Genomic DNA, 20958 nt, shown 5'->3' with positions numbered 1-20958 from the left:
TTCTTTATTGTTTTGAATTAGTTTTTTGTTAGTTTCCCAACCCAATGATATGATTGGTTGAACTCGAAACATGGTGATCGAGAAATTAGTAAGCATGTTTTAGGTGAATTTCCTTATTCTCTTGTTAGTTTGTACATGTCCAATCATCCTTGAAACACAAATGCACCTAGCCTTATTGATGTGAAACTAACATGATTTAACGCTTCATATGTGAATTTAGTGACCAAATGTGAACCTAGTGAGTTTTTTAGCCTAATATGATTGAACTACCATGCATCAATCACATTTATTCTCGTGCGTATGATCTCATTCTTATATCAATCTCTAGAACTTGCTTTATACTTCTCGATTCATTCATCAATTCATGTAACAACTTGGAAAGGATATAGGCCATTTTTGGATCGTTTGAGCCTTTCATGCCTACCTTATATGCTAATTTTATCGCTAGTAGCCCTTTGAGCCTTAAAATAAGCCGTTACTTTGTTATCCACATCTCCCTACCATGCTCCGATATTGGAGTTGAGCCTTTATGCATAACAATCCTTTATTGTTTTGAGAAAATATTACAGAGGTTATGTTTTTGGGGTTTCGTTTATATATATAGGAATTGGATGGAGAGTGTGTACTACAATGAATATGAAAATAATGGGTGATGTAAGCAAGAATGAAAAAAAGAAAAAGAAAATTGGAGTGCTAAGGTGTTGCAATGTGTTCTGTACAAGAATACTTCTATTCTTAAATTTCATTGTTATCAAACATAAAAACCTTCAGTATGCAATTACATAAGAGGAGGGATAGCTTGTGATGTAAAGTTCATATTTCCGGAAGAGGATCCTCTCCTGAGCTCAGGATGCGGATCCTCATGACCACGAAATTCAGACCGTTCAAAATTAATCCAACGGCTCCAAACAAGAGGTCCTTTAAAAGTTATAATAATTGCAACCATTGGATTAACTTTGAACGGTCTGGATTTCGTGGTCAGGAGGATCCCCATCCTGAGCTCAGGAGATGATCCTCTTCCCATATTTCCGGTCAAAATTGGGATGGGGCTACTGTTTTTAGCTTGCTCTAATGTATACTTTCTCAAAAAAATTTGAATTCCATATCCTATCTTTTAATAGCCAATAACCCTTAGCCCCATTATAACCTGACAAAAGACCTTTTGATCCAAGGAATTGTATTCTCTCTCTCTAGATTCTGTGCCATAATTTCCCTCTCTAAACCACCATTGTTGAGCTTCGAGCTCCAGTATAAGTACCTCAACAATAATATCCTCAGTAAGTTAGCATTCAACAAGAACAAGAAAGAGAAGTATTACGTAATGGTCTCCGTGGACCATGAAACCTGTCCTTGCCAAGAGTCATTTGAAACTTTCCATGAAACTCCGGGGAAAGATTGATTGAGACATGAGTGACAACTGGGGTTTCAACGAATTTTCCACTGATAGAAACAGTATGTGAACTTTCCTTGATAATCTTGATAGGTTAAGGGATGTCCCTTCGGAGACGTCCGATAAAATTGGAACGATACAGAGAACATTAGCATGATCCCTACGCAAGAATAACATGCATAAATCGAGATTTGATAGGTTAAGGGATCCTTTGTATATAAATTGACGCAAACATTTCTTTTCGCACCCTAAATTTGCCATTGGCCTTGCGTATAGGCCAAGAATTTACTTGAACGCGATTTTGGTGATTGTGATTTGCGAACATGTCACTACTAGTTTACTAGTTACCATTAATATACGGGATTTGAGTGATGAAGATTGCGCTTAACTGACCTTGAACCAAAATGATCGTGTCACTAAATGGGAGTGGGTCAACTTAGATTCTTTCTTTGCCTTAAAGTCAAGAACTTACTTGACTTATATTTAGTTATATATGGTGATAAAACCAAAAATGGCAAACTCTTTCATTCTTTTTCTATTAAATAAAAAGAAAAGAACAATTTTATAAGGTTGAACAAAAAATCGATTAATCATTTGATATAATTGCTATGTTTAGCGTGTGACTCGTTGGTTTTTTTTTTATTTTTAACAAACGATATTATTTACATTAAGGGGGAGAGGGTAGGCTTAACCTCACAATGAGCTAGTAATAATGTGGTTCAAATTCACCTATATCGAGAATCAAACTTAAGACCTCTCACTTACAAGTAAAAAAGGCATACCAGTAGACCGTAATAGTAAGTGGCGACTCGTTGATTTTATTAAGATTGGGATTCAAAAAAGGGAACAGCCCACAGTATAACCTGATAACTATAGAACTAATAACTAACTCATCACTTCGCATTATCTAGATAGAAAAAAGTAGTCAAAATATGATATGTAAGTCCTATCATTGTAGCAACTTAAATCTTTTTTTGCGTAAACGAAAATAAAAAACCAATCTGATTATGGGTTGTAAAGCAATATAAAGAATAGAAATAAATAGAAGGTAAGAGAAATATAGAAAAAGAATATTAATGGTATATAATTTCAATATGTAAGGTCTATGAGGCATCTCATATAAAAGGAATGTAATAAAGCATCAATACTAAAGCATTTGATCCATAATGAAAAAAAAAATTGTGCATAGAACAAAAAATCAAGAGTCCCGAGCCTATAAAGACTAAGAAGGTTGACTCGAGAATAAATTTAATTGGAGTCGTAATCAATAATTGAGCACTGGTGGGGATAACAGAACTATGAATGGACCAAATTTTATTGAAAACCAATCATAATGATTCATTGAGTAGGATGGTGAAACAATCCAGAAACCTATTCATTTATTCTAAGAAGTCATGTCATAAACTAATCTTACAATTGAATGTTGTAAGATAAATATTCGCCCGCAACTTATTTTAAATTTATAAATTTATAAATAAACTGATGCAAACATTCTATATACTAGATTGAAGAGAGAGAGAGAGAGAGAGAGAGAGAGAGAGAGAGAGAATGGGGGATAGAGAGCATCATGGTATCACAGTGTTAGAGTCGAGTGAAGAAGAAGAGGCGAATGTAGCTGCAATGCGAAGGAGTCTACAGGAGCAGAGAAGAGAGGAGACAACAGGCAGTAGGAGCTCACTGTGAATAGACAGAGTTCCTCCCAGCCTCACTGGAATCTGTCCAGAAGCCATTGAGCCTGAGATTGTCTCCATTGGACCTCACCACCGCGACAAGGGGGTTACTGGAATTTGAAAGTTACAAATGGTGGTTTCTTAAGGAGCTTCTTTCCCGAAAAAGGAATGAAAGAGGGCGTGATCTGCTGGGCGAATACTACAAGGCCATGGAAAAGTTGGAGGAGAGCACAAGAAGCTGCTATTCTGGGGAGATATCCATGTCAATCCCTGACTTTGTTAAAATGATGGTGCTTGACGGTTGCTTTATCATCGAACTTTTTCTACAGATGAGTACCGCCTACGAAGATGGTCTCACCATCTTAACAAGGCCATGGTTGGAACTGGTTCCAATTGTTACGAGAGACCTCCTCAAGCTTCAAAACCAACTCCCTTTCTTCGTCCTTAAAAAACTATTTGAGATCTCAGACTTGGGAACTGAACATTCTCTAGCCTTCTTTGTGCTTGAGTTCTTCAATCATTCATTGCCTAGGCCTAGCAAAGTACTTAAATTGGCAAGCGCTGTTAAATCGGAAGGAGACCTAATGGGGGCCAAGCACTTGCTTCACTTGTTTCACTTAAGCTTCAGTCCCGATTATTATACGATGCTTGATTTTCCCTCAAAAGCACAACATACGTTACAGGTACTATGTCAAGTGGCCCTACTCCCAGCCAAACTATTTATTTACTTCTCTAGTTTTCTACCTTTCTCAAGAACTCCATATGATAATGATCGTGACTCTAATCACAATTACCTTCCATCTTCTGAGTCAATCCAATGTACCACACAACTAAGACCCTCCGGTATCAAGTTTATGCCTCGAAGAGAAGCAGAGAGCTTCTTAGATATTGACTTCCGAAATGGGGTACTCCGAATTCCACCTATAACCATCAATGACCTCGCCATTGGTGTCTTCATCAATTGCATGGCCTTCGAACGATGCCACCAGTACATACCTCAGCGCCACAGATCTCAGCGCTTCACTGCTTATATTGCCTTCATGAGCTGCCTTCATGAGCTGTCTCATCATTTCAACTAGGGACGTCAGGCTCTCTGTGCTGATGGGATAATCACCGGCTTCTCACTGAACGATCAATACGTAGCTGAGATGTTCATAAAGTTAGGGGATAAAGTTGAGTTCAACATAAGAAATTGCTACCTCTCCGAGCAATTCAGAGATGTGGAGGCCTATTACAGCAGCCATTGGGCAGCTTTCATGCGAACATATTTTAGTAGGCCATGGTCCTTCATTTCAGTTTTCACTGCCTTCATCCTTCTTCTTCTCACTGGGGTCCAAACGGTTATGTCCATCTTGAGCCACCTTCAAGCACAACGGTCAAAAGATTAATGTGATGCAGGTTGGCCTTTCTTGGATTTCGGTTATCGGCAGATGATATCTTATACGTATGTCGGAACTTTGTTTAGGGATTTTCAACTTCTTGCAATATTAGTTTGGCGTGACGAGTGCGAGTTGAAAACGTATCCAACCGTCACTTGTCTATTTCTGTTTGCTTTGTATTTCCCCTGTTTTTCCAAATGAAAGTTTCAACTGAATCTTGTACTTGGTGTGTTTTCAATAAATATTCTTCCAGCTTTACATCAATGCACGCTGGGAAATTTTGGTGTTTTCATGCTTCTTGCCCTCACTTGACATACTTGATGATTAAGGGTTCTTCAAGAAACCTAAATACCGAATGCTTTTTCAAATGGGATGAGGGTGTCCAGATTCCGGACCTGTTGTGATTGGCCCATATAATATGGCAACAATTGAACCGTGTGTTTGCTTTCGGTGGACTGCATTGAAGGATACAAATCATGTGGAGTGCTACAAAAGAAAAGTAAGAGTAAGCTTGTTTTTTTTGCTTTTTTAACTTTGGGAGCATTTAGCTATAGAAGCTATTGGATGAAGGGTGATGTCTTGGGATATACTTGCCGAGTGAGAGTGCAGGCATCAGAGAACCATCCAAATAGATGGTGATAGCATTTGGCTCTCCCATGGGCAGGGTTGAGAGAAATCAAGAGTGAAAGGTCTCCGGTGAAAGAACTCTTGGGTGGAGTGAGGCTTTTAAGAAAATTTTGTGAGTGGGTGTACAAGGAATTCAGAATTGGGTATTTAACTTATGTGTAATTTATGCTGTTATTCTTATAGTGAAAAACAATATCTCTACACTTGTGTTGTTATTCTTATAGTGAAAAACAATATCTCTCTAGAGATGTAGACAGATTTTTGCCGAACCTCGTAAATTTCTTGGTATCTTTATTTCTTTTTCTTGTATTTTATTCTGTTTAACTGTGGAGTTGTGATTTGGTGATGTTGTAATCTGAATCTCAGTTCTGCACTAACTGGCCAAAGCACAACAGGATCAGTCATTTTTAAGTCCCTAAAAAATTTAGCTTAAATTCCACGAAACTTTAAAGCCCTTTGTCAAAACAAAGCTTGCAAATGCAATCTCTAATGCTTGTTTTTTCTTTGATCTTGAACTAAAAGCGTAAATTTCAGATTTTCACTGTCACATAATTTTCTTAGCAAACAATTAGAGGACATGACAAATTCCCAGAATACAATGAAAAATAAAGGAAAGAAATTTGAAATCCCAATGAAACGAATTAGATCAGTCAAGCCAAAAAGATTAAGAAATAATAAATGAATTAAGAAATATTAAATGAAGATATGTGATTTATTAAAAAAATGATAGTTTTGAAATTATTGGGCACCAAAATCGAACAAAACCGCCATGGCAGCTCGACTCCACCAAGTGAACCGATTATAGTTATTATAGCTAGTAATCTTCGTCTTCGTCTTCGTAAGGAAATAAACTGAATTTCGTTTGATTCTTCATCTTCTTTTTGGTACAAAATAAATTTAAAAAGAGAATTGCTTGAAAATTTTGAGTTTTAATGATAAAAACAAAATAAAAGGTAAAATAAATAGTATCAGGTTTGATTTTTTTGTGTAAAAATATGATTTTTTTTATGTAAAAATATGATTTTTCGTTAAAGTAAACAGTACCGTAAATTTTCCTTTAAAACTCTTAAATTTAAAGGAGTAAAGGCTACGCTACCCCAGAAGCATATGAAAACAGTTAAGCAGTACCAAATGGGATATATGGCCCACTCTGTAGGTTTTTAAACTTGCTAGCCCAAAACTCTCTTTTTATACATTTATAATAATAATATTTAGGGTAAAGTACAAAAAACTACCTCAACTATTAAGATCACAACAGTTTCATACCTCATCTTTTAAAATTGACAATGTCATACCGCATCTTGCAAATTTGTGACAATGTCATACCTCCGTCAATTTTTCTGTTAGTTTTTCTGTTAGGTGCTGACGTGGAAAGAGACGAGAACCACTTTCTATTAAAAAATTAATAAAATATTATTAAAACCTAAAAAAAAAATTTAATATTTTTTAAATATGAAAATAATAAATAAAAGTAAAACAAAAAAAAAAAAAACCTTAGTCGTCCCTTCCCTCCCCCCCCCCCCCTCTCCCCATCTTCATCTGCTTAATCTTTAACACACAAAAAAAATAAAAATAAAAAAATAATTTGAAAACCCAACCCCACCCGCCCCCCCCCCCCTCAGGAGAAGGAGGAAGAACCGAAGAAGAAGAAGGACAAGAAGGAGGAAGAAGAGGAGGAGGAAAAAAAAAAAAAATTGAAAACCCAACCCCACCCGCCCCCCAGGAGAAGGAGGAAGAACCGAAGAAGAAGAAGGAGGAAGAAGAGGAGGAGGAAAAAAAAAGAAAATATTTGAAAACCCAACCCCCACCCGCCCCCCCTTCCCCCAGGAGAAAGAGGAAGAACCGAAGAAGAAGAAGGAGGGAAAAAAAAAAAATGGAAACTGCAACCCAAAAAAAAAAAAAAAAAAAAAAAAAAAAAAAAAAAAAAAACCCAAAAGAAGGAAGAAGAAGGAGGAGGAGGAAGAAGGAGAAGAACAAAAAAAATTGAAATTGGTGAGGTTTCCATTTTTTTTTTTTTTTTTCCTCCTTCTTCTTCGGTTCTTCCTCCTTCTCCTAGGGGAAGGGGGGGCAAGTGGGGTTGGGTTTTCAAATCTTTTTTTTTTTTCCTCCTCCTCTTCTTCCTCCTTCTTCTTCTTCTTCTTCTTCTTCTTCGGTTCTTCCTCCTTCTCCTTTGGGGGGGGGGGGGGGGGGGGGGGGGGGGGGGGGGGGCGCGTTGGGGTGGGGTTGGGTTTTCAAATTTTTTTTTTTTTTTTTTTTTGTGTTAAAGATTAAGCAGATGAAGATGGGGAGAGAGAGAGAGAGGGGGAGGGAAGGGACGACTAAGGTTTTTATTTTTATTTTTTTACTTTTATTTATTATTTTAATATTTAAAAAATATTAAAAAATTTTAGTTTTTAATAATTTTGTAATAGAAAGTGGTCACCGTCTCTTGCCACGTCAGCACTTAACAGAAAAACTAACAGAAAATTTGACGGAGGTATGACATTGTCACACATTCGTAAGATGCGGTATGAAATTGTCAATTTTAAAAGATGAGGTATGAAACTGTCGTGACCCTAATAGTTGAGGTAATTTTTTTTACTTTACCCTAATATTTAAATTTTAAAGAAACTCGAGATTTCCAGTGCAAACGGTTATTAACTAAACTAACTGTTTACAAATCAAGAATGAAAAGGGGAAAAACAATTATACCATAACTTTTTTTTATAAAACGATACATTTATACTAAAGGGTTCAGTGAATAAATTTGTTTACAAACCAAAACTTTTTGTAATACATACGATACTATTTACATTAAGGGGCGGGTGAGTGAGTTAACCCTCACAATGGACTAGTCATAATAATTTGATTCAAATTCACCTTCAGCAATAATCCAACGTTAAAAATCTCACTTACAAGTGAAAATAATATCACAAGATCAGAATACTAAATGACATTACAAACCAAAACTTTAGCGCAACTAATATAAGACAAAGTCAAATCTACACTATAAAGTCAACAAGTTATTGGACTAGTAACACAACCATAATAATATATGTGGGGATATTTGTTCACTTAATATTTGAAGGTATCCTTTGTTTCAATTCCCTCCTTCCCTTCTACACTATTACAAAATTCAAGTCATATCCACACTAAAATATGAATCGAGTCTCACCACAAATGTAATCTTATAATCTGAACCATTCATCATTACGTCATTTTTCTGTTACCAAAATGTATCACTTGAATTCAATCAATCTAGTATCAATTAGATCAAGTATGATCCATCTTGACTACTAATCGATTTTACACAGATGACAAATACTTGACTCACTTCCTTTGAAGTAAGACCTTTCTATATTTCTTTCAATAACAATTTAATGCATGTACATTAATTTTTATTTTATGGTTTTGATGAGTTATGTCTGCATATAGATATTGGGTTTATGTATTAATTAAAAACTTCAACTCGTCTCTTTCCTCTCTCTAACCTTTCCTTCCTACTGCCTTTAAGCTAAAAGAAACCATCTTAGCCGCTGCTCCGGCTTGGGGTCGGCGGCAACCCGATTCGCCCTCTTTCTAGCCTTCCTTTCATCTTTCTCTTCCTTCTCCACCTTCTGCATCTATCCTCTTCCTTTTCTCCCACCTTTTTCTAGCTTTTCTTCCCCCTTTTCCATCCACCTCCACTCTTTGCATCTTATTTTCTCCTCCTACTTTTCTTCATCCTTCCCCTTTCCTTCCTTCCTTCCACTCAAAAGTTTTTTTTTTTTTAATTTTTTTTTTCAATTTCTGAACTTTTTCCCTTTTGTTCTTTGATTTGGCTTCCCTTGAGCTTTGTTCTATGAACTCTGTTTCAATTCCCATGAGCTAGTCTCAAATCCAAACCTTCATGGCCATTTCTCACTCTGGTGCTACTTTTCGTCGTGCATCATGAACCATCGACCTCTGGTACTCGGCTCGTGTGCTTATTCTTGAGTGTTGGATGGATGTCAAAGTGCTTTTAGCACTATCTGGTAGGATTATGGGAGCGCTTACTGCGCAGGTGGCTTGCTCACCCCATTTTTTGTTGATCCATTTGTTCGGTTGGTTCGTTCTCTTGGTACTGGTGGTGGCCTTGCGATGGAGGCACATCTAGTGGCTACTGGTTCCATTTCAGTCTTAGGGTTTTTTTTGTTGTTGTTCAACTAGCCACTTTTGGGCCTATCTATTATATTTTCTTTTTTTTGCTATTGGGTTTGTATTTAGGTAGTGGGCTATCCTTTGGGCTCCCTTTTTTTCTTGTACTTGCTTTTTTATTTAATGGAAGTAATTTAGTTTGATAAGATAATAATAATAATAATAAAAAGATATTGGGTTTATAACTTTTAAAAAAGACCTAGAATGGGTGAACAGTTAATAAATCCGGCCCAAACCCGGGTCGGCTAAGTGTTGCAATCCGATCCAAACCCTAGCACCAGCTCTGCATAAAACCTCATTCGGCAGTCCTCCTCGCTTCATTTCGCATTCGGCTGCAAATTACCCTTTCTCCGCACTCTGCAGATCCATAGCCCTCTCAAGTACTCTCTCTCTCTCTCTCTCTCTCTCTCTCTCTCTCTCTCTCTCTCTCCCTCGCTTTCTCTGGCTGTATGTGGATTTCAGAGACTAATAGCCATTGTTACTGATTAAATTTGTGTTTGACTGGCAGAGATGAAGGTGGTCGCTGCATACTTGTTGGCTGTGTTGGGCGGCAAGACCACCCCTACTGCCGAAGATATCAAGGACATCCTTGGCTCCGGTAATTTTCCTTGTACCTTTCTGTGATTTTTTTGCTCGTTCTGTTTAGAACCCTAATTATTACCTGCGTCAAAGATTGTGGCTTTGTGGTTTGTAGTGCGATGTTGAATTTTGATTTGTAAATCCCATTTTTGTATTCGTATTTTCTATGTGGGTTTAGGGTTTCGACCCTTATAATTTGAGTTTCTAGTTGTAATGGGTCCACTTAATCTTTTGTGAATATGAATGTTTGGAAATGACAAGGAATTTGGTTTTTCGGGATATGTTATCTTTCAGTGTTGAATTGTGACGATAATGATTGCCTTTCGGCATTACTGTATGTACCACTGGCTTATATCTTTTTTTTTTGTTAAGAAGAATCAATTGAATGTCTGTTAGGATACCCATATTTCCCAAAATTTTCTTTTTGGCTGCATATGATTCTCCGTCTTTGATGGCTTCTAGGCCTCATTTGGTCTCTAGGATTGGATTGGATTGGATTTTTTAACACCTAAGTTAAATGTATATTGACGGTAGAAATGAATGATAATAAAGCGGGTTATCCATTCCAATCCAATCCTACAGACCAAAGGAGACTTGAGGACAGTAATTTAATAATTGTATTCGAGTTATTGAATGAATATGTTGTCCATGCCTTCTACTTGGATGTTAACAATAGGGATCATAGTATGGTGTTTGTACAAGGTCAAGGTTATATTAACTATTGAGTCTGAAAACTTGGTATGTTTGCAGTTGGAGCCGAGGCTGATGATGACAGGATTCAACTTTTGCTTTCCGAAGTCAAGGGTAAGGACATCACAGAGCTAATTGCCTCCGGAAGGGAAAAGTTGGCCTCCGTACCAGCTGGTGGAGGTGGTGCTGTTGCAGTTGCTGCAACTGGTGGTGGTGGTGGTGGTGCCGCTGCCCCTGCTGCGGCTGAGGCAAAGAAAGAGGAGAAGGTCGAGGAGAAAGAGGAATCCGATGATGTAAGTATTTATGTTCAATAGCTTCCATCAGTTGTATATGTGCATGACAGCAACCTTCTATTAGTATGGTCATGTCAATTCAATAGCCATTTGCCTTTCTTTGAGTTCTGGCACATTTGGATGCACGTTTCTTGACCGCTACTGATAGTTATCATACTCGGATTGTATCACCAAACACTCCAGGAGACATCAGCCAATTTTGCATCCGTCGATTGTATAGTTTTCTTATATTTCTCGTTTTTTCCTTGCTGCAGGACATGGGCTTCAGTCTCTTTGACTAGAGCGTTTGGAGTGCATACATCCCGGTTTTCACTATTCGAGTTAAATAGAAATTTTATTCAGTGGAATGTATGGCTTTTGGATCTTAGCCAGTAGAAGACCTGATTACAATCAAATATGTAGTTGGTTATGGTTTATGCAATTGTGGTGGATTTGAATCATCATTTCTATCGAAGTTTATGAATTTTTTGTCGTAATGGCTTTTAGCTTTTATCATCTTATTTGCCGACTGCTTTTGCAAATTGGTGGTTTATTTCGCTTAATTTATTTTGTTTACGAATGTTTGATAGCATATTAATCGTACCCCAAATGATTTCTTTGATCAGTTTTTTGAGTTATTAACGATGGAGACTGTCATCTCTGTCTCACAACAAATTCTAACTATTCAAATGCTATAGCCTATACACATTAAGGTTGTACAGGTTGAATCAATTCTCTCTGGATTTCTATGATCAGAGCTTGTGGATCGAGAGACTCTAATTGTTCAAAAGAAAAGTATATACGCAAACAAGAGCTCGTGGATTGAGAGATCCTAACTGTTCAAAAGAAAATTATATACGCAAACAAGCTAATTGGATTCAAATTCTGAATCAAATTTAGAATAAACTTTGAGACATTTTTTCTAAAGGACCATGGGGTGGTAAAGTCATGGTAGTCCACTCTTCTGGGAGCCGGAAAGACTTCCAGAGACATTTCATTCTCCCTAGGCCACTATTAGGTAAATCACCAACACCAGGAATTGAACCTAGAACAAACTATATAAAATAAAGACTTCGTCCCAACCACTAAATCATCTCGTGGTTGTTAACAAGATGAACATGTTATAAACAACTTATTTGTAAGGGGATGGATTTGAAGAATGTAGATACATAACAGATAGGCCTTATTTGGTGGACCAAATTGGATATCATAAGTCCAATTTAATTGAATATTCATTGCCTATTATGGCGCCACAAAGTTTATCATGATTGAATATGAATTTCAGATCCATATCAAAGTAGTAGGGGAGACTTTGAACCCATCCTTAGACATGGGTTTCAAAGTCATTTCAATCCAATTTAAGTCACTTACTAATAATCAATACCGATATTGTCTTCAATTTATTTACTATCTCTCTAATTACTATTCACCCCCAATAGTACAACAAGTGTCGGGCTTTATTGCAAAAGACGATGCAATAACCATTCGTTATATATTGTATTTTATTTTTGTCAGAAATTCTTAACACTCTTTTAACAACTGCAAATAACAATAACCTATGTAAACTTTAAACAATAAGAAATTCATGCAACTAAAATCCTAAATTACAACATGGAAACCACTCGATGAAAACCAAAGCAAAAGCTATCACTCACAAGCAACAAAACCATTTATTTTTCCAACCACATCAAGGTTTACATCTTACAAGCGAAAGAGAGACCTTCCGCAGCAAGCTGATCTAAACTCGCAACCGGAGGTTGGGCCTTTGCAACCTTGGCAATAGCCTGGTTTTCCTCGGGTGTGCCGCCTTCCAGAAATGCTCCGACCACCTTCCCGTCTTTAATCCAGTATGTTCCAAACTTCGCCTTTGGTGTCGCGGGATTATTGTCTCCAAAGAGCACGGTTTCACCAACATTGTCACCGTAGAATTGCCATGAAAGATCGAAGGAGCGCGAATAGAAGTATGGAAGGTAGTCGTATTCCTCAACTGTCTTCCCCTCCTCGCTTGCCTTGATGGCCTTTACAGCCTGCTCAGCAGATTTGCGTGCATGATCGACATGCTCAACTCTTCTAATCTCATTGTACAACTTCAAAGGAAAAGTGGCGACATCGCCCACAGCATATACATCCGGAACACTTGTTTTGAAGAATGCATCCGTCTGCAATCAACCGGCACATATTAAAACGGATGCCATGAAACATTAACTAAAGAAATGGGATTACTAATCAAATGTTGAAATTGAAAACACGATTAACACGTTAAATAATCTCTAAAACTCACAAAGAATTCAAGTGATTAAATCCTTAAACCTTTCTTTCGTTATTGTTTACTTAATGTGGTCAAAACAAGCGCTTATCTGTGTGATTAACCAATCAAGACTATGAAGATTGATATTGTTAAGAACTCCAAGCATCACAAAGAATGATTAAAGATATGGGAAAAGGGGAAGGAATCAAGCAATTTCGGAAGTTGCATAACCTTAATGCCACCTTTCTCCTCTTCGACTTGTCCTTTGAACAATGTTGTCAGGGGCCTGCCCCCAACACCGACAACAACGATGTCAGCTTCAAGCACGGTGCCATCCTTTAGGTGCACTTCCTTGACCTACATTATGACAAAAGTCAAAATTCGGAAGCACAGTTTCATCGGATCATGACTACCAAAAACAAGTGACTGTATTTACCTCTCCATTTGAGTCAGCAGTAAATCCAGTCGCAACTGTTCCCTTGATGATTTTAACTCCCTTGTTTTGATAATAGCCCTCATAAAAAGCAGCAATACCAGAAGTGAAAAGTCGAGGCACTACAAGAATTAGGAAAAATTAGGGAAATGAGGCACATAAAATCGAAAGAGTGGCCGAAGTCATGAGTGTATTACACACACAACACGCATATACACACGAAACAAAGCTTGACGCAGTATTCACTTACTGCACCATGGTTCAGGGTAAACCATTTTAACATCTAAATTGTTAATTTTCAAAACTGCACCAAGCTCGAGACCAATGTACCCTCCTCCAACAATCACAGCCTTCCCATTCTTTTTTGACTTAATTGCTTCGTAGAGTTTATCGGCATCATCAATTTCTCTCAAATAGAAGATTTTTTTGGCATCAGCTCCTTTGACACCAAAATCTGTCAATCTTATAACCTACAAAAAAAAAAAAAAAATGCATTGATTATGTATACAAGTGGGCTGGATATACAACGCTAAGGCATCAAAAATTCCCAGAGTTGCTTACAGATGAGCCAGTGGCAATGACGAGAGTCTGGTACTTGAAGGATTCCCCAGATCCACTGACAAGAGTCTTCCCAGGAAGATCGGCTTTAACTATTTCAGTGTTGAGAATCAATTCGATCCCTGAAATTGTAAATTATGCTTCCATGAGAATAATGCAATCTAAAAGACTCAGAAATGGAAGATATCTCCAACCATAATTCGTACGTTCTGTACTGTGTAGAAGACAACCATACCTTTCTCCTTGTACCAGTCAGGAAGCAATCTCTCTCCTCCACTTCCAACGCAGACATGAAACCCAGGAAGTCTAGCAGGAGCTGCAATACCAATCCCAACAGTAAGTTACAATGTCAGAGAATGTGATGAACTTAAAAACGAGGTTGCTCTTCGTTAATGTGTCTTGTGTAAGTAAGAATCTAGAGGTCATAAGACACAATTCCGCTTACTTTAAGCACTAAAAATTTGGAACTAAAGTAACACCACTTACACTCGGGGAAGAGATAAGCCTTGCTGAGTGCAGGACGTTCATAGGGAGCAACCTGGAAATAAATGAAACAAAATTTAAGAACATGTGAGAAGTTAACTATGTTATAAAACAAAAATAAATTCTACAGCCATTAGAGGATGATGAACGTATAACAGTAGTAATAATATGAAGTACAGAAAGTATACAGTTAGCAAGCAACGAGCATCAACATGAATAGCACAATAAAAGTATCTTAACCAAAGTTTAATGTGAAAAGTAAATCATTACCTGGTTAAAATTTCTTTGATACGGTCAATATTTTACAGAAATATCAAAAAACCAGAAAAAGATATGGAGGGGTAAAATCTAAACTTCACCCCGTATTGGAGAACTTAAATTTCAGCTAAAATTGACAGGTTTTGTCGATATTTCCAATATATCGGTTAAACATCGACAAACTGCCACATGATGTTCCGAAAGTTTTATTTAAAATTTCCATGCTTTTTAGCAAATTTCTATTATTTCCATCAAAGGCAACCATTATCAATTATATCCATCAATATTTCCACAAATTGGAACGTCAATATTTCCACTGAAACTGAGTCTTGTACAACTTTCATCACAAGGAACAACCGGGAAGAACAGCCGTCATTGTCATTCTTCAATCCAGAACGATATTTTAAACACAAATCATCACTTAAGCAAACAGTAATCAATACTCATGCATACTAAATGTAGACAGACACTACCGCAATTCGCAATTTCTGGTCTCGTTCCCAACACTCACAACTAATTGCATTAATACCCAAAAAAATTATAACTTTGCACAAAAATATCTCAAATATTCAGTCAACTGGATGCAAACACACTCGAAAGCAATCAGTAGAACACATACCGCCTCCTTGGAAATGACCGCTAGTTCGCCTGGCTTAAGGCCCTGTTTGGCAAACTGCCGAGCTGCATATCCCTATACATTTCGAAACCAAACACATATAAAGCACTAATAGTGATCAAGGCTTCCACAGCATAGCAAAAATCATCACATAAAACAGTTTACAAAGCTTGATCACAATTACAAAACGACTTAATTTGTAATAATTAGCATAATTATATACTAAAACAACTACAACAGAATCGAATTGACTTCAAGAACATCAAGTACTCAAAATTTCAAAAATCATAAAAAGAAATTCAAATAATTATACTAGATCTATGTATATACTTCAAAATTCAACGCCAGAACTATGTCAAACCTCATCAGGATCGACAGAAAAATTCAAAAAATATCGAAAAATTCATGTTTTGCGGTGAATTCTTAGAGGAAGCACGAAATTAACAGAAATTGATCAAACGGACGAGAATCGATCGCAGAGAAACTTACAGCTGAGACACCGCCGCCGAGGATCACGTACTTGAAGTTCTTCGCCCCCATTGATAGCTGATCGATAAGGCAAAACGCGCGTTTCGATTCTTCTTCTTCGCTTTGGATGTTGCTGGGGAAGAAGTGAGAGGAATGCGATGACATTCTGTGAGCTTGGTGATTGGTCAACTATTTATGGGGCAACTGGTGCTTCCTCATTGGTCTAACCGCCCTTCCATGTAAACGGGATTTTCCACGTGGCGGACCTTTGACCGTTGATCACTGCCGACTGTTCAATCCCCACGACTATCGATCCGTAAACGGATTTCGTTGTTGAATGTTACTTGCCAAAAGAACTTTCTAACATAATTAAAAAAGATATTGCAAGTTTCTGAAATTTCTTTTTAAATAATGAACATAGTCCTTATTTTCCATAATAATATCTTGTTTGATGTCTAAAATGAAAAATGAATATCGACTTTCAATTTTTATCTGAAGTTGAATGCACAAGAAAGATTGATATAAACGAACTTCCCCCTTTTAATTCTCACAAAAATGGCCGGATAAAAATTGAAAGTTGAATTCATTTCTTTTCTTCCACATATACCGAATCGAGTGAGTAAGTCAAGCCACGTTCATTTATACTATGCTTATTAAAAATTTGAAAATTAAATTTATCAAGATAGAAAATACAAAATGATCACTAAAACTTTTTAATGACGACATTTAAATGATATTTTTGTCGCTGAAAAGGCTATTCAATATTTAAAAACCGTTTATACATCACTATTTTGTCACTAAATAATTTTTCTTATGTGGAAATTTTCTTGAATCTTAGATAGTAGGTCGGTAGGGTTGTGCAGTGTGAACACAATTTGATCCTATTTTTCAGAGTAGATACACAGTTGAAAAGCCCTTGGCTTTTATCATGGCCGTTGGATTTGCTCTTTTATTTATTTATTATTTTATTTATTTTTTGGGTGGAATTACTTTATGAGGAAAATGGAAAGTGTATAGTGCCGGAAAGAAGCCCACGTTCTTGGGCCGTAAGTTACACTTGCCCAAATTTCCAATATTAATATTCAAACTACTAACTCAAATTCCAAGAAATTTTTTTCTATCAAACAATAAATTTTATTATATTAGTTACCGATGAGATTCGAACTTACATTATTATGCAAGGGTCAATATTTTTTCATACTGTGGTAAGATGCTACTTGCTAAATTCCAAGAAATTGAGTTTTTTGTTTTTTCCTTTTTTTTTCGTTTATTGTATTTCTTAATTATGGTGATGCTAGTTTTTAGGAATATTTCCTTACGTGGACGACCGGCAAGTCGTGGCTGGAAACGGTTCCGGAAATATTGACGTCAGCAGTGATGATAGATACCATCATATTTGTTAAATGTCAATAGCTCATGGATAATACCATCATATTTGTTAAATGTCAATAGCTCATGCATAAAAGGACCGACATCCGTGACCACCGTTACAATGTTCTTTTTTGTACAGAAATAGGAATTCGTACTAACCTTCTAGTCCTTCTGCCTAGGGGTGGGAAATTTTTCATAAACTGATTTACCTACCGGACCATACTGGTCGGCTCATAATGGTATGATATAATTTCAGTATTTTTTCATAATTGGTTGGTATTTTACCAAACCAACAATTAATGACATGTGTATGGTAATTGATTTTGTATGCCAACGGTATGTCATACCTACCAATACACACACACACACACACACACACACACATATATATATATATATATATTTTTTCTATTTACATATTTTAGGTATTTTTTACATGCTTGACTCTCAGTTTTAGGGTTTAGAAAATAAATGACTCATTAGTTTTAGGGTTTAAAAAATATATGTATATGTATGTGATTCATGCCATAATAAATATAGAAAATATTGTTAACAAAATTGATAGCATGATGATTATTGATACTATATATACACGTACATATATATGATTCTGAATGTATATGCGTTGCTTATGTTTAGGATGATGGAGTCTAGCCAATCAACAACTAGTGCACAACATGGATTAACCCAAAATGAACCACACAATGCAACCGAACAAGCACCCCAATCTGAAAATCAAATTGAGCCCTTGGAACTGGAAGATAGCAAGGAAGAAGTGGAAACCACCGGTTGTGCCATTTACCAACTGAACCAGCCAATAATTTTGGCTGAACCGATTTTTGGTAACTACAAGAAGATAGTTGGCTAGCGGTAACTGATTTTCGATAATTATGTATATGTGGTTGGCAGGTGACACAAGGAATTTTGCATAGTTTGCCAACCGAACCCAGCCCTACTTCTACCAGCGTGAACGTTGTGTGCTTTCTTCCTAAAAAAAAATCATAAATATTTCTTAATGAAAAAAGAATATTTTTTAGCCAACAATGATCATTGAGATTTAAAATCGATAGAAGTGGTATCTGAGATTGTTCACCATCAATCATTTTGATCGTTCTGTGAAATTTTTTTGTTAAATTGAAGAAACCACCGATTCAAGGGGAGTGGTTGATTTGATAAAAATGCCCTCAATTTGACGGAGATTTCTCACAAAAGAGCCAAAATAATTGACAGCGGACAATCTCAATAACCACTTCTATTGATTTTAAATCTTAGAAAACAAAGTAAAGAATTATGCCTATCTCAAATACTATTTTGAATAAAAATCTTAAAAAGAAAACATACAGTTTACGTTTTGCATGGTCAAAGTCTTATGTTATGAAATGTCCCTTTTTTTTTTATCACAAGCTGGTGGCCCAGTGTTAAAGGGTGGACTGCGAGGCTTTCATCAACTACTACAAAAAATGTGTGGATATCTCGGGTTCGAAACCCGCTGCTAGTCTGGAAGCCACACTTGTGGTCAGGGGAGGCTAAAATGTCTTTGTGAGTCTTTCCAACCCCCAAAAAAAGTAGATAATTGTGGCTTGCCACTTGTTTTCCCCATTTTTAAAGAAAAAAAAGGTCGTTTTTTTTCATTGCAATGCAAATTTATCTGACTTTTTATTTAGTAGTGTCATGTGTTGACGAAGCGTGGCACTTGACATTGTAAATTGATTTTTTTTTTCTCTACTCGAATTTAAGAGAGATCAAATCCAAAAGTCTCACACTTCACAATTTTGTGTTGAGATGAGATGTTTTTAACTTTCTATTGCCCAAATTGGAATGGAAAGACTAATTTTTCCTCTGAATTTGTAAGACGTGGCGGCCAACACGTGACCTCTTCACCCCATTCTGTGCCCCATATGTTGTTCACTAACCAACACTTAATCCCATTATCGCTCACTTCATGAGTAAATATTTTACTTGATCCCATTATCGCTCACTTCATGAGTAAATATTTTTTTCATAATCCTCAAAGGATGATGATGTTCATCGTTCTATTTATTATAATTATAGGAATTTAACTTTTGATATCTACATTGTGGACATTGAACAGACATAAATTTTAAAATTTAAACTCATTAAATTATGATGAATAAGATGTTGAGAAAAAAATGCATACGCTTCGGAATCAACAGCAGCAGCACTATGATCAAAGCCCAGTTCACTCAAATATGGGCCCTGAGGCGGCATTTGATTGGGTTATAGTCAATTGGATCTACGAAAATGAGTCAAAGCCCAGTTTACTCAAATATATTACTAATCGTGTTTTCACCCAAAAAAGTGTTCGAATCATGTTGGGCTTATTAGGTTATCCAGAGTCAAAAGCCTGCTTATGCAAATGAAATGAAGGTAAAAGATATGGGAAATAGGAAGAAGAAAGATGGGAGAAATGAAGTCGAATATATTAAAGAGTTTGGCTTCAATGCTACGTAGCACTTACTGTTATGGTTGTGTTAGCTATTAGATTTGATGTCCTTAACTGCTAGATCTTCTATTTTTAATATCACCTATTTATTTTTCGTATAACTCGATGTTTTGTTAAAGAAAGATTGGATATAGAAGTATAAGGCCTAATTGGAGTAATAGTCTACGTGATGATAAGGTAGTCGGAAGATAACCCATATGGTAAAAAAAAAATTAGGATTTAAGCTCTGTTGTGAATTCTGTTAGGATTTAGACCCAAAATTAAAAGTTTGAGTTAGTTTATTTTAATTTAATGTACGAATGTTTTAACTTAACCAAATTTAAATTGCAACAAAAGTTAAAAAACCAAACAAACCACACCAACCAACCATTCTACTAACCAAACTTCTATACACAAAAATTTATGTTATTATTTTGACCATTGAATTTAAATTTTAGCCATCGGGTCTTTTTTACCATTGGATTTGAAAAAAATAAAAGAAAAAAAATCTCGACTGTTAGATCAAATTCAAAAGTTTGCCCCAAAAAAAAAAAAGATTTTGATCTGGACCATTGATAGCCAACATCTAGAAATTGAAAGGCGCGTATTTGATTTGGATTGTTACCGTTGGACAAGCAGGCCTCCCTGACACGTGAGACCTAACTGTTAGCCATCACATCCAAAGTCCCGTGCGTTTTTTTATTTTTATAAAAGGGTAGCCCCCAACATTTGGGTCAGCCAAATAAAAATCCAAATTTGGGTTTTCATATGGGTCAAAATCCAAAATTTTTAAATTTAAATCTTGATGTCGGCGGGTGACAATTTTAAAATTTAAATCTAAATATTTGAGTATGTGTCGCTTTGTTGGAGTCGGCCTAAGTGGCATCAAGAATATTTTCCTAATAGATGGTCTCTTCCCATCAACCATCAAAGAATCAAATGGTGTTGAAGTACAATTGATGTTGATCAAAAGAAGAATTAAAAAAAAAGGGATCCAAAGCTTAATCATTGTTATCTTATACCAAATCTTTTGCCTAATGGAAGCAGTTAGAAGGCTGGCTTTCAAGTTTCAACAATATCATTTCATCCAAAACCTTTTGATATCCCAAAAGCAAATTGCTTTTTATCTACTAAGCATTGATTAAGGAGAGAAAAAAGAAAGAAAAGAAGATTTGATGGCTTCACTTTAGGTGCCTAAGGACTTGGGATTACCAAATTAATTGGTCACTTTATATGCTAATCATGGCTTCCCATGTTCACTGCTTAAGTTGGGGACTGAGGAGGGGCCAATACGAACACCCACCACCATCCCTTTCGG

At 36.4% G+C, this 20958-nt stretch overlaps 2 protein-coding genes, 1 non-coding gene and 1 pseudogene across 3 annotated transcripts; 3 read left to right on the top strand and 1 right to left on the bottom strand.

Annotated features, from left to right (window-relative positions):
• Nucleotides 1-1493: 1493 nt before the first annotated feature.
• On the top strand, nucleotides 1494-1594 carry LOC137714013 (U6 spliceosomal RNA). Its single transcript, XR_011065356.1, has one exon. It is a non-coding gene; the product is annotated as a U6 spliceosomal RNA (small nuclear RNA).
• A 1344-nt stretch (nucleotides 1595-2938) lies between these two features.
• On the top strand, nucleotides 2939-4686 carry LOC137713325 (UPF0481 protein At3g47200-like; annotated as a pseudogene).
• Nucleotides 4687-9492: 4806 nt separating this feature from the next.
• LOC137712087 (large ribosomal subunit protein P2y-like) lies at nucleotides 9493-11278 on the top strand. Its single transcript, XM_068451232.1, has 4 exons — nucleotides 9493-9601; nucleotides 9730-9819; nucleotides 10551-10783; nucleotides 11038-11278. Exons 2-4 carry the CDS (start codon nucleotides 9732-9734, stop codon nucleotides 11062-11064), a joined length of 348 nt encoding a protein of 115 aa, XP_068307333.1. The 5' UTR covers nucleotides 9493-9601; nucleotides 9730-9731; the 3' UTR covers nucleotides 11065-11278.
• A 957-nt stretch (nucleotides 11279-12235) lies between these two features.
• On the bottom strand, nucleotides 12236-16005 carry LOC137712847 (monodehydroascorbate reductase-like). Its single transcript, XM_068452021.1, has 9 exons — nucleotides 15848-16005; nucleotides 15362-15433; nucleotides 14488-14539; nucleotides 14237-14317; nucleotides 14005-14123; nucleotides 13694-13913; nucleotides 13447-13565; nucleotides 13242-13367; nucleotides 12236-12921 (listed from the first exon to the last, which is right to left on the bottom strand). The coding sequence occupies exons 1-9, from the start codon at nucleotides 15989-15991 to the stop codon at nucleotides 12457-12459; spliced, it is 1398 nt and encodes a 465-aa protein (XP_068308122.1). The 5' UTR covers nucleotides 15992-16005; the 3' UTR covers nucleotides 12236-12456.
• Nucleotides 16006-20958: the final 4953 nt, after the last annotated feature.

Source organism: Pyrus communis, chromosome 13, assembly GCF_963583255.1.
Source record: "Pyrus communis chromosome 13, drPyrComm1.1, whole genome shotgun sequence".
NCBI lineage: Eukaryota > Viridiplantae > Streptophyta > Magnoliopsida > Rosales > Rosaceae > Pyrus > Pyrus communis.
The sequence above is the reverse complement of the archived record's forward strand: the minus strand, read 5'-3'. Positions and strand labels throughout refer to the sequence as shown.